The following is a 15,532-nucleotide window of genomic DNA, read 5'->3' as shown; positions in this document are numbered from 1 at the left end:
TGTAATCATAAAAGCATTGACATTTCAGCTGTTTTCTAGTCTCACAGATAGACTATTTTTTGTGAGAAAAGCATAAACACTTCATTGGGGGAGAACAACTGAAAAATAAAAATCAATATTATCATGGAAGAGCTATTACTACCATGTTTCTGGGTGTTACCTCCAACAGAATTTTACCTGAGAAGTCCTCTGGTAAAATAACAAACCAAAAATTCAGTGAAGCACTGAAACTTTCAGTCCTGTTTCAAGAACAATTTAACTTCCGCAGATATTTTTGGTGATACTTAACCTCTGCACAACTTCTGAATTTCTGCATAATAATTTTGCTTCTTAACTGCAGCATTTTTAATGTAGTTGGTGGAAGCATTGCCTGTGATTTGATATGCTTTTATTTATGTGTAGAGATGATGCAGTTTGCATTTGTAAAGAGTGATCTGCTTCTGAATGTCGAGGTCTTGGGGAAATGGCCTTTTGAATGGCAGGATGTTGTAAATATATTGGACTTGCAGATCAGGCCGCCAGTTCTGATGTATGTGTTACAGAAAATGCAGTGTGTTCATTATTGAAGATGGGCTTATGTTTCTGTGAAGTTGTTTCTATGTATTTTGACCGGTTACTATATTTGTTGTAAAAAGAAAGGATAAAAATGCAAAAATCTATCCCGTTTTGCTTACTCTTTTGTTTCTGTAACTAGGTCTTCCTGAAATTTGCAACCTATTGTTGGATAAATGGTTGAAGCAGGGATATATCAAACATAAACCTGATCAACTGACTGTAAATCAGTATGAACCTGGACAAGGTAAGTTTATTTGTCCTTCAACAATGTTGAGCTCTTTACACCTTACATTGTGGTTTAACACTGGTAGACAGCTAAGCACCACACAGCCGCTCGATCACTCTACCTCAATGAGATAGGGGAGAGAATTGGAGAGAGAGAAGTGAGAATACCCATGGGTTAAGATAAAGACAGTTTAATAAGTTTTTTTTAAAAAAAACACCAAAGGAAAAACCAAAGCAACTCCCACCATCAAAATAAAAAATGAAAAAAAAAGTGAGGCAAAAAAAGTCCCCAAGCAATTGCTCACTACCAGCCAACCAATGCCCAGATAGTCTGAGTAATGGCATCCCTTGTAAACTTCACCCCTAGTTTTGTTTCTGAGCACAATGTGATATGGTATGGAATATCGCTTTAGTCAGGTGTCCTAGCTGTGTCCCCTCCCAACTCCGTGTGCATCCCCAGCTGACTTGCTGGCAGGGAAACATGAGAAACCAGAAAGGACCTTGATGCAGTGTAAGCACTGCTCAGCAATACCCAAAACATCCTTGTATTACCAATACTGTTTTCATCACAAATGCAAAACCTAGCACTATATGAGCTACTAGGAAAAAAAATTAATTCTATCCCAGCCAAACCAGTACAACATTACTGAAAATCAGAAGAGTAGCATCTTAAGTGTGACGTGTAGGGACAGGATTTCAGCGCCTGCTTAGTGTATTTCCTCTGTGACCAGAGATGCTTTGAATCAGAACTAAAGTCTTGATACTGGTTTCTGAGTCCAGGAAGCTTGTGTTTACAAGTACAGTTTTTGATACTACCGTTATGGAAATTGATTGTGTTTCAGAGTCTGAGGATGTAAGATGGAAACTAACCATAAAAAGATATAGGAATGAATAGTCATATTTGGTTTTGTAGTAGAGTGCATTTTTTCACTCCAGATTCTTCTTTCTTCCTGTACTATGCATACAGTCTCCAGGAAATGGCGCTTGCTGTTAGTCCATAGGATATAACATTAGTATATGTGACTCTTAAGTATGATGCAAGTAGTGTTCCCTTATCTGAGGAATAAGAAATTACTCTGTTACTGTAATCTTTCCCAAACTGGAGACATTTGAAGAAAAAATTGTTTCTAATCACACTTCTAGGGAATAAATCATGTGCTGCGCTTTCATCAAGGCTAAGAATCTGGCTTGCTTTCTAGAGTGGGTATCTCATGCGTCCTTGGGAAGAGAAGGACAACAGCTTTTCTTTCAGAATTAATGTCTGACAGTGTCTGCCAAACAAAGGTCTGAAAAGCTGATCCTATTAGTTTATGTATCTGACAATCTGTTAAATTGGTACAGTTTTGTACTTCTGGCTGGATCATCAGAGGATATTAGTTAGAATTCTAGATTTCTATCAAGAATAGAAGCAGTTTGTTTTAAAAAAAAAACCACCAACCCAAATATAAACAAAATACCCTTTCTTAAGAGCAAATTGTTAGGATATTAACAAGCACAGAGTGCAGTCCAATTAATACCTTTAGTATCTGTGTTCCAAGCCAGATTGTCATTGGAAATTACACTTGAGATTTTAGAAAGTGACTGATGACTTGGGGTATCTAAGCTGTAGAAGCCACATTTAAGACACATTAAATAAATTCCTTTTTGAGGGTGCTTTTTTCATTCAGGGTCCTAATAATGTTTAAAGTTGTATATTTATACTTGAAAGTTAGCATCCACTTTTGAATGCTTAGATGACTCTTACTATGTGCTGCATATATGGAGTATAAACAGCAGGTAAGCAGGTCATTGTGGTCTTGACTGAAATGTCTGAGTGATGCTGAAGGGAGTAGTTGATGTTACCCTGTTATACAGGGAATTGAATTGCACTGATTTCAGTGCATATCTGAAGGCGGAGCTTCAGTGCTTTATACGGAGGCAAAAAGTTACAAGCGAGCACAAACAGATGCATGTCCTTGGTTTTCAAGTCTAATGGATTTTTCTATCTGGTTAAATGCTGACCTCATAAAACACTTGTAATGCTTTCACTGAAACTAATGGTATTCAGAATACTTGCATCTGAAAGTAAAATCTGGCATATAATAAGGATGCTTTATAGGGCTGACTGACTGTTAAGAAAAAATGTTTTTGGCTTAGGAATTTGATAGTGTCCAAAATGAACTTGGGTAGAGTTTTGTAAATGGTTTGGTTTGGTTCACATAGGATTTACTGTATCTGTCTGGGCCTGTTGTGGTGTCAAAGGAAGGCATGGTTGCATTCTCCAAAGTGGTCTGCTGGCTTTGCTTCACTGTTGACTGCAGTTCCCCACATGAAGTGAGATCTTGCTGGGATATGCACACTGCTGTTTCAGCACTTGATGATAAAATATGTGGCACGAGCTGTGGGGAATGGCAGTTTCTTTCCAATTAGCAGATCTAAAAGAAAAAATAAATTTGCTGTCCCTTTGGCAATTCTCAACTCCTTGTGTTTACTCATACATGCACCAACAGATGTACTACCCAGGGGTTAGCCTAGCAATGGTGTGTGGAGTTCTGCTGGGAACATTTGTGCTAGTAGGTCCTAATTCTGAAGCAGAGACCTTTAGCAGTCATCTGCTTAGCAGTAGAGGGAGTATTTGGGATGACTACTCTCTGAAGAGTGAGTGATAAATACGTGATCATGGATGAACTAAGGCTCAAATCGCCTAATGCAGCACAACTGTTTGCATGAAGTGCTAAACTGCCTAGGAGGAGAACATAGTGATTTCTACTGCTCTCTGCGGCAAAGAGGCATTTGGAGTTTTCATAGGGTGAGGCCTTTGGGTGCCCTGAACTATCTTCTAGATATTTCCACTCATTATAAAGGACGCTTGTGTTACATGCCCAGATTAGAGGCATAGTTAAATCAGACAACTGTCCTGAATTCTTTTGGACAGCAACTCCCTTGTTTATGATGTTTTGTTTGTTCAACCGTACATCCCAGTTTTCTATATGGACATCCATGGAAACAGGGCTTGCTAACAGAGATAGCACTCTATTATTACTATACTGATCTCTTTTGTTGTTTTTTTTTTTTTTTATGCAGGAATTCCTCCTCATATTGATACACATTCCGCTTTTGAGGATGAAATAATCTCTCTCAGTTTAGGAGCCAAGGTAAACTTGTTTGTATGTGTTTTGATGTGCTTTACTGAGAAGTTTCAGTTTTGTATTGTTTAATACAAGTTAATTTGATTTTCCATGGTGTCTGTTCATACTTACCTGAGTTTAGTATCAAGCAAGTCAGGTAATGTGATATGCTGATTAAATAAGTAACTGCATTGAGATGTTGTCGCTGGAAGATTTCAGTGACAGTGATATCCTATTTTTAAATCTTAGCATCCAGTTCTCCCATCGACCTTCCTTCATTTTCTATTAGTCTTAGAAAGTGTATCACTCCTGTTTGTGTTTCTACTTCCATTTTTCACTGTCATTCCCTGTTCCCTCTGGTCTGCATAAGCCTCCCGTTATTTTTATATTCAGTACTTTTACAGTAGACTAATGTGTATATATTACCTGCAGAAGGTTCAATCAGTGTTTGAACCTTACTGAGCTAGTCAGGCAAGCAGAGGTAGACGTTGATCTCATGAGCTTCCAACATACGCAGATGATGTAGACAAAGAGTGGGAAGAGAAATGGAAGAACAGTGGACTAGCACAAAGTCATGCAACATATCAAGAAAACAGTCCATATTATCTAGTCTCGGTGCTCTGATTAGTGTGTTTACTTTTACTCTATTTGGATTCATCTGGTCCATCTGTGCTCATCCATGTTCTACAAATTTAGTGTTATCTTCTCTGCCTGAAGCACTACTGTGGCAAGTCTTTGCGATTTGACCTTATGTATTGGATTTGCGTGGCAAGGTTTTGGTAGAGGGAAGGCAACAGGGGTCCTTCTGTGAGAAGCTCCTAGAAGCTTCTCCTATGTCTGACAGAGCCAATGCTCTGGGCTTTGGCATCAGCTTCCTCTTTTGCAAGTTGTGTAGTGGAAGTGGAGCTCCTGGGACTAGGAGTGAGTCTAAGGAAGGTTAGATTTTTCCATCAACATGTGTGGCAGTGGCGCATCTGTGTTCTTGGTCACTTGAAAATGGGGTGCTGGTATTGCCAGTCCTCTCAGCCTTACCATGGATATATTTGTTCACCATTTGCAAAGGCATCCACTCTAGGGTAGGAACATCTGGCATTAGTTGTTTGTGTGGTATGCACAGTGGCAGTTGGATTCCTACTATTCTTTTGGAATCTCCCAGTCTAGAGGCTACTTTCTCATGTGGCTTTTATGCTTAGCCTTGTCTCAGAGATAGCATGTTCTCCCCTGTTCAACTGTGGTGTTGTCTTTAAAAGTGCCAACACCTCCATGCTAAGTAGCACATGGGAACGTCTGTTTCTTCCATGTCTTTTCTCTAGCAAAAGGGCTGTAATTGATCTGTGCAGTTTACCTGTCCTAAGTTTAATTTTTCTGATAGATGCTAGGCATTCAGAGCAGTACAGCATCAGTAGATAGCCCCACTTATAGCTCTTCCTATTTTGATCTTGTAAAAAAAAAGAAGGTTATTTTAGTTTACTTTGTAAAAACTGTATTGGTGATATAATTTTACATATTCTGCCTCAGTCTGCAGCCCCAGGCTTTCTTACCCTTTCCATTTCAATTAAAAGTCTGACTCTAGCACAGATGCTCTGTTGCTTCGTTGATGAGGCACCATAGGCAGTGCATTTCTAGAAGATTATATTACAGCACACCTCTGTGATGGTCTCAGAGATGGCCAAAAGCAGAGTGATTTTAATCACCTGAGAAATACAAACCTTTCTGGGAAGTGGACTGCCTGGAGCATTATGATGCTGTTAAAAATTGGAATGTGTACATTTCAATCAGGGAAACAGCCAAATTTGGGCCATTTCTAGATATTTCAGGCATAGGCATTGGATGCAGTCTGTTAGGATGGCTCCCAGGTTTCAGTGCATTTTCCTAGTGGGCCATTAATGCACTTTCCAGGTGCAGACAATCAAAGCACATGTAGTAAAACAAGCCATTGGCCCATGAAATGCTGCATTATATAATGGCTTTTCTTTCTGGTACTTCTACAACTTTTGACGATTTCTTTAATGTGTTTTTGTGCGCTTAGCTCTTCATCTGATTTTAAAATACAAGTATCAGTTGCAGTAATATGCAAGTTAGCTATTTTAGGAGTGAAGCCCCCCACTCTATTTCCAGTAAAGCTTACCATGTACAAAATTTACACACTCTGATAATAAATAATTGGAGTTGCATATACAGTGGCAAACTTTGGTATCTGTCTCTTTTCTCTGTAGTGTGACTTTTTTTCCCCCACCTAAATAAATTAGGCTGCAACATAATGGAAGTACATAAACCTAGTCGTATGTCTTGTCCTTTCTTTATTCTCTCAGCATTAAATGCATACGTTTAAATAACAAGTGCCATAAAGAGATGTTGCAACCCAACTGTTTCTGTTATCCTATTTTGGAAGTTGGCTACCTAGATGCTTCAGAGGAGGAAAAGAAGCAGGATGCCTCATGTAGTTTATTCTTATACTAACTCATGCAAACAGCTTTTCTTTCAGTTGTTTGTATGCTTGTCTTTCCAGAACCTGTTAGGCATATTCTAGTAACTAAAATGCTTTGCCATATGAAAGAGAAACCTGTGGCAGAGCAGGGGACTTAAACATAAATGCCATCCTAGTGTGTAGTGCCTTAGCTATCAGTGCAGGTTCTCAAAGTTACTGCATTCACAGAATTGTTTAGATTGGAAGGGACCTCGAGGTCATCTAGTTCAATGCCCCTGCTTAAGCAGGGTCAGCTGAAGCAGGTTGTCCAAGACTGTCCAGTTGTGTTTTGATTACCTCTGCAGATAGAGACTGTAGAACCTCTCTGGGCAACCTGTTCCAGCATTTGACCTCTGTCACAGTACAAATATCTGTTTTCTTGTGTTCAGGTGGAATCACATGGGTTTTAAATTGTGCCTGTTGTCTCTTGTCCTGTTGGTGGACACTACTAGGAAGGGTCTGGCTCCTTCTTCTTCAGTCCCTCCCATCAGGTATTTATACACATTGGTAAGAGCCATCTTATCTGAGCCTGAGCTATTTTTTCTCCAAGCTGATCTGTCCCAGCTCTCTCAGCATCTCTTCATATGAAGATACTCCTTAATCATCTTCACAGCCCTGTGCTGGACTTGCTCCAGTAAGTACATACATTTTTTGTAGTGGGAAGCCCAGTCTCAGTACTGGACACAGTACTCTAGATGCATCCTCACCAATGCTGAGTAGAGAGGAAGGATCACCTCCCTTGACCTGCTGGCAGTGCTCTTCCTAATGTAACCTAAGAGGCTGTTGGCATTTTTTTCTGCAAGAGTGCCTTGGTGGCTCACATTCCACTTCTTGTCTACCAGGACCCCAAGGTCCTTTTGGGCAAAGCTGCTTTCTAGCTGATTAGCCCCTAGTGTATAGCGATGCATGTGGTTATTCCTGACCAGGTGCAGGACTTTGCACTTCCCTTTGAATTTCATGAGGTTCCTGTTGCACCAGTTCTCCAGTCTGTCCAGGAGGTCCCTCTGAATGTTGGCACAACCATCTGGTATGTCACCTGCTCCTCCTGGTTTTGTATTGTCTCTAAACTTGCTGAGGATGCACTCTGCCCCATTGTCCGGATCATTAACGAGATGGTAAACAGTGTTGGCCTCAGTATCTTCAGTACCCTGGGGTACTCCACTAATAACACATCTGCAACGGCACTGTGTGTCACTGCCATCTTCAGTGATGCCTTGCAACTTAGATCGCATTTTTGAGAATCAGTCTTTTCCTCAGCAGTGAATGAATTTATCCAGTAACAAAACACTTTGTACTGTTTTGTTAAGAGGAATCATTATGAGTCTAATTTGTTTTTGTAAACTTGATTTCTGTTGAAAAGGGAATACTTACTGGCATGTGTCATTTAAATATCAATAAACTTGAGAAGAAAATAAGGGCATGATTCTTCACAACGCTGCGTTTATCTTGCATCAGATAATCTACAGCAATCCAAGTTCTTGCACCTCTGTGAAATGAGGCAGAAATGTAGGTGTGAGATTCTCTTTCCTATTTCAGTCACATGAAACAGCTTTGTCAAGAAGCACAGGGAAGCCAAGTGGCTCAATTTTGTTCTAGTTGGTGCAATATGTTGTGTTTTGGGGAGTTTACAAGACAGATTAAACTTCATTTGAAGGAGAAAAATCTCACTATTACTCTGTACTACCTATTTTGTAAAAACCACTGAACAGTATGTAGGCAGAGCAGTGAGACATTTGATGTATTTTGTCCCATGATACTCCAGGAAAAGCGAGGGTCTCGGACTAATCACTTTTGGTTTTGACCCATTTCTTTGACATCTCTTGGGAAACGGCAGAATAAAGTGAGACTTTTAGAATGTCCTGTAGGCTTGTAATGGCATTTTATAAATCACCATGTTCACCCTTTCTTTATAGGAGCTGATACACTGAAAATATTAATAAATATGAGTTCCAGTGTTGTGTTATTGAATACAACTTTATTTAATTCAGAAGTTGTCATAGCAGGAGAAGAAAGGCAATGGAGTAAATTTAGTTCAGAGTGATTTTTATTAAGCTTAATGGCAAACCATATTTCCTGTGTCCATGAATTTGAACAAAGTACTGCAAAACAGGGAACAGTCCTTTCCATTGAGAATTTTCTGTTTTGAGTTAGGTGTTATTTTCAGTGCCTCCATTTGGTGTCTCTAAAGATATGTAATTTTACAGTATTTCATCTTAGGAGCCTGGACAAGTTTGCAGCTGTCTCAGAAATCTTAGTTAAAGCCTGCGTCAAATTTCCTTTTGCAGGTTTGCAGTGGGAGCTTGATCAATATTGAGATTGCTGGTTTTCTGCTTTTCCTAATTTGCCATTTTAGATGCCGTCATGTAAGCCTTGATTAATTAGAATTTTAGAAATATAGAGGTATCGTTTCTATAATGAGCTAAGTAGTGCTATGAGTATATCCAGCCTATAGCTCAAAATGGCCTGACAATGTGCACTTACAGCCCAGAAAGCCAACTGTATCCTGGGCCACATCAAAAAGAAGTGTGACCAGCAGGTCAAGGGAGGTGATTCTCCTCCTCTACTCTGCTCTAATGAGACCCACCTGGAGAGCTGCATCCAGCTCAGCACAGGAAGGACATGGACCTTTTGGAGCGAGTCCAGAGGAGGGCCTCAAAAACGATCAAGAGGGCTGAATCACCTCTGATCCACTTGTCCTGTGAAGCCAGGCTGAGAGACTTGGGGGTTGTTCAGCCTAAAGAAAAGGCTCCAGGGAGACTTAATAGCAGCCTCCCATTATCTAAAGGGGACTTACAAGAAAGGTAGGGACAGACTCTTTAGTAGGGCCTGTAGCGATAGGACAAGGGGGAATGGCTTTAAACTAAAAGAGGGTACGTTTAGATGAGATATTAGGAAGAAATTCTTTACCGTGAGGGCGGTGAGGCCCTGGCACAGGCTGCCCAGAGAAGCTGTGGCTGCCCCATCCCTGGCAGTGCTCAAGGCCAGGCTGGATGGGGCTGTGAGCAACCTGGTCTAGTGGGAGGTGTCCCTGCCCATGGCAGGGGGCTTGGAACTAGATGATCTTGAAGGTCCCTTCCAACCCAAACCATTCTCTCATAAAAGAATTTCTCCTTCCTTGCTGCAGATCTTGCCCCAGTAAACAGTTAGTGACACCCTGTCATCCTCATCATCAGTGGTCTCCTCATCAGCTCTGCCCTGTTCTGTCCAAGACTGCTGTGGGATACCCATTGCCCCATGCCAGAGGGCATAATTTTCCTAAAGGGTGTGTTGTGTTGGCACTGTGCTATGATTTATATTGTTCTGTCCCGTTTTCTTAAAATCCAGCCCTGTTGTGGAAGCCCCAGGCTTGTCACTCTCTTCTCCTTAGCTTCTGCTTTTCTTGGAATTCCTTACTCTGCCTCCTGTCCCCGTGCCTTGGCCTGGCAAAGGCTGGTATAAACACTGAACTGCTGTGATGCTTTGGCTAGGCCCCTGACCTAATGTCTGCGAAAGGGAAGCTTTGAGGTTTTGAGTCAGATTTGTGGCTCAGGGTTTAACAGCAGGACCCTGTGTGGGTCATCCTTGACCTCTGCCTAACTTCTGTTCGTCTGAACACGTATTCATCATCTCTTAGCCTGCAGATATTGAGTGCCTTCATCTATAAAGAAAAACGTGACTCACTGAAGCCTTGAAAGCAGAGCAATGTTACAAAGAAAAACTCTACCAGTCCTTTTGATATATATATGACTGATGGTTGTCCTAGAACTGATAGAATGAGGTATACTGCTAGTACTCATTTTTTAGGCTGATAATTGACCATTTTCCTGGCACTTTTGCTTCTTATTTGTTGATCTATTTCTAATCTGTCTTGGTTAACAAACAGAGATCTGTAGCTGCTATAGGCAGCAGCTTTTTCTGTAATAGCTGCTTGGGAGATTTTATCAGAAGCCTTTAGGAAGTCTAGATTGTACCTAGCCTTTGACAGCTAGCGCCTATTTCATGTTTTGTATGAGCTCTAACAAGGTAGGCAGGCACTTGATACTGTTGTGTCAGCTTTATGGAGCTTTGTGGTCCTGCTCTTATTTTTATTATATTGGTTAGGTGCTGTTTCAGTTTAATTTACTGTTTACACTTATATTGCTTTTTCTTTTAAGGAAAGGCAGCAAGTGTCTTTATCTATTTAAGGAATTACTCTGGTAGTGGCTATACCAAAGTGTGGGGGTTTTTTTCTCTGTCCATACTAGTAGCATGGTTGTGGTAGGTGAAATAGTAGTAATAGTGGTCAATATTTAAAAAGAGATTGGATAGTAGAACCAAAATGTCTCTTAAACCAAGTGGAAGGCATTAAAATTTTAATCACTACAACCTAATGCTGAGTTCAGATTTTTGTTCAAGTGAGCCTTCTGGGTTTGCTGAAGCTCCACAGTGTGCTTTTCAGGTACGTAAGACATGTTTCTTGAGCTGTACCCTTTATATAGTTGTGGTTTAACCCTGGCTGGCAACCAAGCGCTACGCAGCTGCTTGCTCACTCCTCGCCACCCAGAGGGGTGGGGAGGAGGATTGGAAAGGAATGTAAAACTCGAGGGTTGAGATAAGAACAATTTCATAGGTAAAGCAAAAGCCGCGCACACAAGCAAAGCAAAGCAAGGAATTCATTCCCCACTTCCCTGGGCGGGCAGGTGCTCAGCCATCCCCAGGAGAGCAGGGCTCCGTCATGGGTAACGGTTACTCGGGAAGACAAACGCCATAATGCCAGATGTCCCCCCCTTCCTTCTTCTTCCCCCAGTTTATATACTCAACATGATGTCATATGGTATGGAATACCTCTTTGGCCAGCTTGGGTCAGCTGTCCTGGCTGTGTCCCCTCCCAATGTCCCGTGCCCCTCCAGCCCTCTGGCTGGCAGGGCCCAAGGAACTGAAAAGTCCTTGATTTAGTATAAACATCACTCAGCAACAACTAAAAACATCAGTGTGCTATCAACATGTACTCACATCACAGCCAAAACACAGCACTGTGCTAACTACTAAGAAGAAAATTAACTCTGTCCCAGCTGAAACCAGGACAATAGTCATGGATTTTATCAATTCTTGAAGAATAATGATTTGCAGTGGTTTCTGTATCATTTAAATGGAACCCTAAGGGACTATATTTATAGCTGTATACCAGATTTAGTTGGTTTGTGCCATTTGAAGTGGTATTTCATTTTTGAAAACTACTGAAGAGCTTCTCCATGTAAAAGGCATCCTGAGCACTGCAAGTTAAATGCATGAGTTGTCATAAATCTGTCGCTCCTCTTTGAATTTACTCTGTATAAATGTCCTAAGTGTTTCTGTCTTTGTCATACCATAATGTACTGTCATTGAGCTTGGATCAGATACAAGACCCATCTGAATCAAGGGAGAACTTTCTGTTGGTGTGATTGAACATTGAATTGCGCCCTCTGAGATAAACATCAAAGCCTGCAGCCCTTCATGGGAATATTTATAATAGTCTTACCGTCTTTTCTGGGAAAGGTAAACATACTGTTCTGAGCTTTTATTTCTGTGCTGTGTGTCTCTTCTCCATTTGCATACAGGATTCTGTTCACAATTTCAGTGTGTCCTGCTGATGATTCCACCTGATCAGTTTTTTTAACCTTTGTAAGGATCTTGAAAGCTCAGATTTCATGTAAATTGTTCAGAGAGAGCCTGTCCTGCAATACCTAATTGCCTCCTTCCACAGCCTTGGTTGTTTATAGGCTAACTCCTATTTTAGCCAAAGGTAATAACAGCAAGTCACTCAGTGTGTGCAACTAATGCAGGCAAGCATTTGTTTCTCAAGTGCTGTAGGAATTTGCTAATGAATCTTGATTTGCAGTGAGATGCTAGAACAAGAGCTTTGGACAGAATTGCCCTCAGAACAAAGATACTTTATTTCTCTAGAAGCTGTGTGGCAGTAATTTGTTGAGAAACAAGACAGCAGCGTGGAGAACTTACCTTCTTCCCTACCTCCTCAGCTACTTGGGAGGAACAAAATCAAAGCTAAGCTATGACAGAGTCTACATTTTAAAGTTCTGTATGTAAAAATACTTCTTTTTTTTTCCCTTCTCCCCCTTTGTGTTGGTGAGACGTTATAGTTTCCAGGTGCCTCTTTGCATAAGTTGTCCCTGTGGTGAGTCTCAGAGGTCTGGCATTTACTACCAGTGGGCCAGTACTGGGAAAATAGCTCTGGAAATCTTTTATCTCCTGTCTCCTTTTTGTTGGATTCATACCAGCCTGCCTTCTTTTCCACAGAGGAAAGAAACTTGCTATCTTCTGTGCCTTTCCATAAAGCTGTTCCCCACTATGCAAGGGCTAATAAGTCTTAAATTGGCTAGAATCCTACTTCAGTGCAGAGGAAGGAAGGGCAGCCTGTAGTTTAATTGCTGTGGGATCTCTGATCTGCAGAATATGCTGTGACTTGTTGAGACGTTTCTCCTGGGTCTGCTACGGTGGGAAGTTGCCTTATTCCATTCTGTGTAGCACTTTTATGTTTCTGGCATGTGGTCCACTATTTTGGCTGCTGAGGGGGAAGCAGAGCTGCAGCTCGTCCTGGTTTGTACCACTTTGCTTTCTGCTTTCTTCCTAGTCAGTTGGTTGCTCTTTTTAGCATCCTGTGTTTTCTTTGAGTTGTTGGTGTTGAGAAAGGGACGTGGGAAGAATGTTCTTATCTCCTGAACTCCGCTGGGCAGTTGCATCACCAGTGCGTCTGAGGTGAATGTGGAAAGGGGGAGAAAAGAAATAGCAATTAGGAAGAATTTGAAAATTAAGTCTACTCAATATCACATGGAGAAATGCTATGAAAAATGTCATATAGTTCCAATTAGTTTTCTCACAAACACACCAAAATCCTATGGTGAGTGAAGCACTTTCTGAAGTGTTTTTAGTTTAGAAGTTTAATTTTAGAATTTAGAAGTTTAGTTTCGTTTAGAAGTCTGCAGCAGGCGATTACAATTTTCTGACTCTGGTCATGGCTGTTAAATAATGAAGGAAAACTTCTGCATAATTCCTTTACCAAATTGATTTAGTTTTAACAGGACCTGTTGTCTCCAGGCTATTTGCTGTTTCTGTAATGTGCTTATTTTGTATGCTGAGGCAGCATCGTTCCATTTCCAATTCTCAGACGTCTGGCTGTTACAGCTTTACTGTGACAGACAAATACAGATATTAAATTTTTCAGTGGAAGCAAACGTACGCTCTAAAAAGTGTCTTGCTATTGCTAGAGATTTCTAACGGGTTTTCATGTGGTAGAAAATATGTAGATAGATACAAATCTTGGGAAGAAGTTAGATTATGATTTATGATAATTGCTCTTTTTAAAACTAAATTTTTTTTTTCCTCTTGTTCCACTTCACTTCCCCCTGCCCAATTGTACCCTTCACTGTGATACACTTTTCAGTGGTGGTGAGATGAATGAACTGTTAAATATGAAGTTGTTGCTGTTTATTCCTGTGAAAAATGTGATCATTGTAATAGAATAAAACTGACAAGAGTGTTTAAATTTACTTTTCAATTAATACTTTTACAGCTGAAATGATTTTTAGGTCATATTTTAGATTGTCGCTTTTGAAACACAGTTCAGCTGGTTTTTCAAGTTGTATTGTTGTTTGCGTAGTTACTTTCATTATTTTTTTTTAAAGAATTGTTAATTTTTTCAAGATGCTTATCAGTGGAAGTTATTTCTGTTCCCCATATTATTTTTAGAAGATCAATACTTGATACATGAAATAGAATCCTGGTGTCTGTCACAAATTAACAGCAAACAGACTGAACTCTGGCGCATTAAAAAATAGTTATCTTTAGCTGTTGTATTTCAGCTGTACTTTGGTTCTGGAATTCAATAAAGAAATCTAATTTCATTAGCCAGTGATGTCATCTCTATTGTTGTAGGGGCCTATTTTAAGACTGTGGAAAATTTCATGTAGAACTGAGTAGTTGTCAGTCAATAATAATAACCACAAGTAGCCTATAAGCAAAGAAACAAACTTAACTTGTTTAGTTCCTGCTGTGATGTGTTGTCTCTCTCAGCTTTGAAACTGGGCTTTTATATTACCACTAAGTGTAGCAGATGGGGTTTGAAGTCTGTCTGCTTTTATAATACCTTTACAAATGTGAGCATTTTGCATGCTGCAATGTTCTGTTTCTGTTTTTCTTTCCAGTTATGTTGAGTGTTTCAGGAGGAGTTTCTCCACAGAGCTCTTCCAGTAGAGTTGACTCTGGAAATTTTCACTGAGGAACTGGCAATTTAGAGTGGTTAAAAGCATGCTGGAGCCAGAGCTGTCAAACTTGTGATGCTGATACACTTGACAGGAAGATTCTGATTCAGGGCTAGGGGGAGAGGTGTGGTGCTTCTTAGTGGAGAAGCAAGTAGGCAGGCAGCCTCTTGGTACAGTGCAGGGGCACTGCAGGTGAAGCTCTGGTCTGTTTGCTGGGGCAACAGAAGAGTGGTTGGAACAAACCAGGGTTGATGGTGCAGCTGAAAGCAGTGGAAACTGGACACTTAATTCCTTGTAAGGTGTTCTTGTTCCTTTTCCTCTGTTATCGCGTATGTCTCTGCACTGCACGTTCATGTAAGGCATTGTAAATTCAGGGCCAGATGCTGAGGCCCTGGTAGAGCCCTTTCATATAAATTTTGGCTGCATTATGTGAAGACACTTATTGGGCTAATGAAGCAGATTGAGGGAGTGAGAGAAGAAAAAGATGAGGTTGCTTGTGGTGAAGATAAGCATTGTTGGAGTACCACCTATTTAAACTTCAAAATGTGTTTTTCCTATTTGATTGTTTTACCTTCTTTAAAATAATACATATACATCAGATGTGTGATGCTCCTGTGGGGTGAAGCATAGCAATTGCATGGGTTGATAAAGTGGTTTTCTTCAAATGATTACAAAGGGATCTTTGTGTCATGCTGTATTTTGAATTACACTTCATGGCTCTAGGAGATGTCATTAACCAAGAAGATGGCTTTTGTTCCTTCTTTGTTTGGTTGGTTTTTTTGTGTTCCTTTTTTTTCCTTCTTTTTTTTTTTGAGAGCGAGATATATGCTTTTATCTGCTAAGGAATGACTTTTTCTTATGTATTTAAGGCATTTCTGTGAATTCATGCACAGATCTTTGTTCCTCAGTAGATTTTCCTTTTACAGTGAAGATGTAGAGAATTAAGAAACAGGCCATGTGGTAGT

General features: G+C 40.3%; 1 protein-coding gene across 4 annotated transcripts in view; it reads left to right on the top strand.

The window, feature by feature from the left end:
* ALKBH8 (alkB homolog 8, tRNA methyltransferase) overlaps positions 1–15,532 on the top strand; it is a 49,920-nt gene that overhangs the window by 11,361 nt on the left and 23,027 nt on the right. For all 4 annotated transcript variants that reach the window (XM_037375870.1, XM_037375869.1, XM_037375871.1 and 1 more), the window contains exons 6-7: positions 695–799; positions 3,844–3,914. In XM_037375870.1, the coding sequence (XP_037231767.1) occupies positions 695–799; positions 3,844–3,914 (176 nt within the window). The remainder of the gene's footprint in view (positions 1–694; positions 800–3,843; positions 3,915–15,532) is intronic.

The sequence above is a fragment of the Falco rusticolus genome, chromosome 2, assembly GCF_015220075.1.
Source record: "Falco rusticolus isolate bFalRus1 chromosome 2, bFalRus1.pri, whole genome shotgun sequence".
NCBI lineage: Eukaryota > Metazoa > Chordata > Aves > Falconiformes > Falconidae > Falco > Falco rusticolus.
The sequence above is the reverse complement of the archived record's forward strand: the minus strand, read 5'-3'. Positions and strand labels throughout refer to the sequence as shown.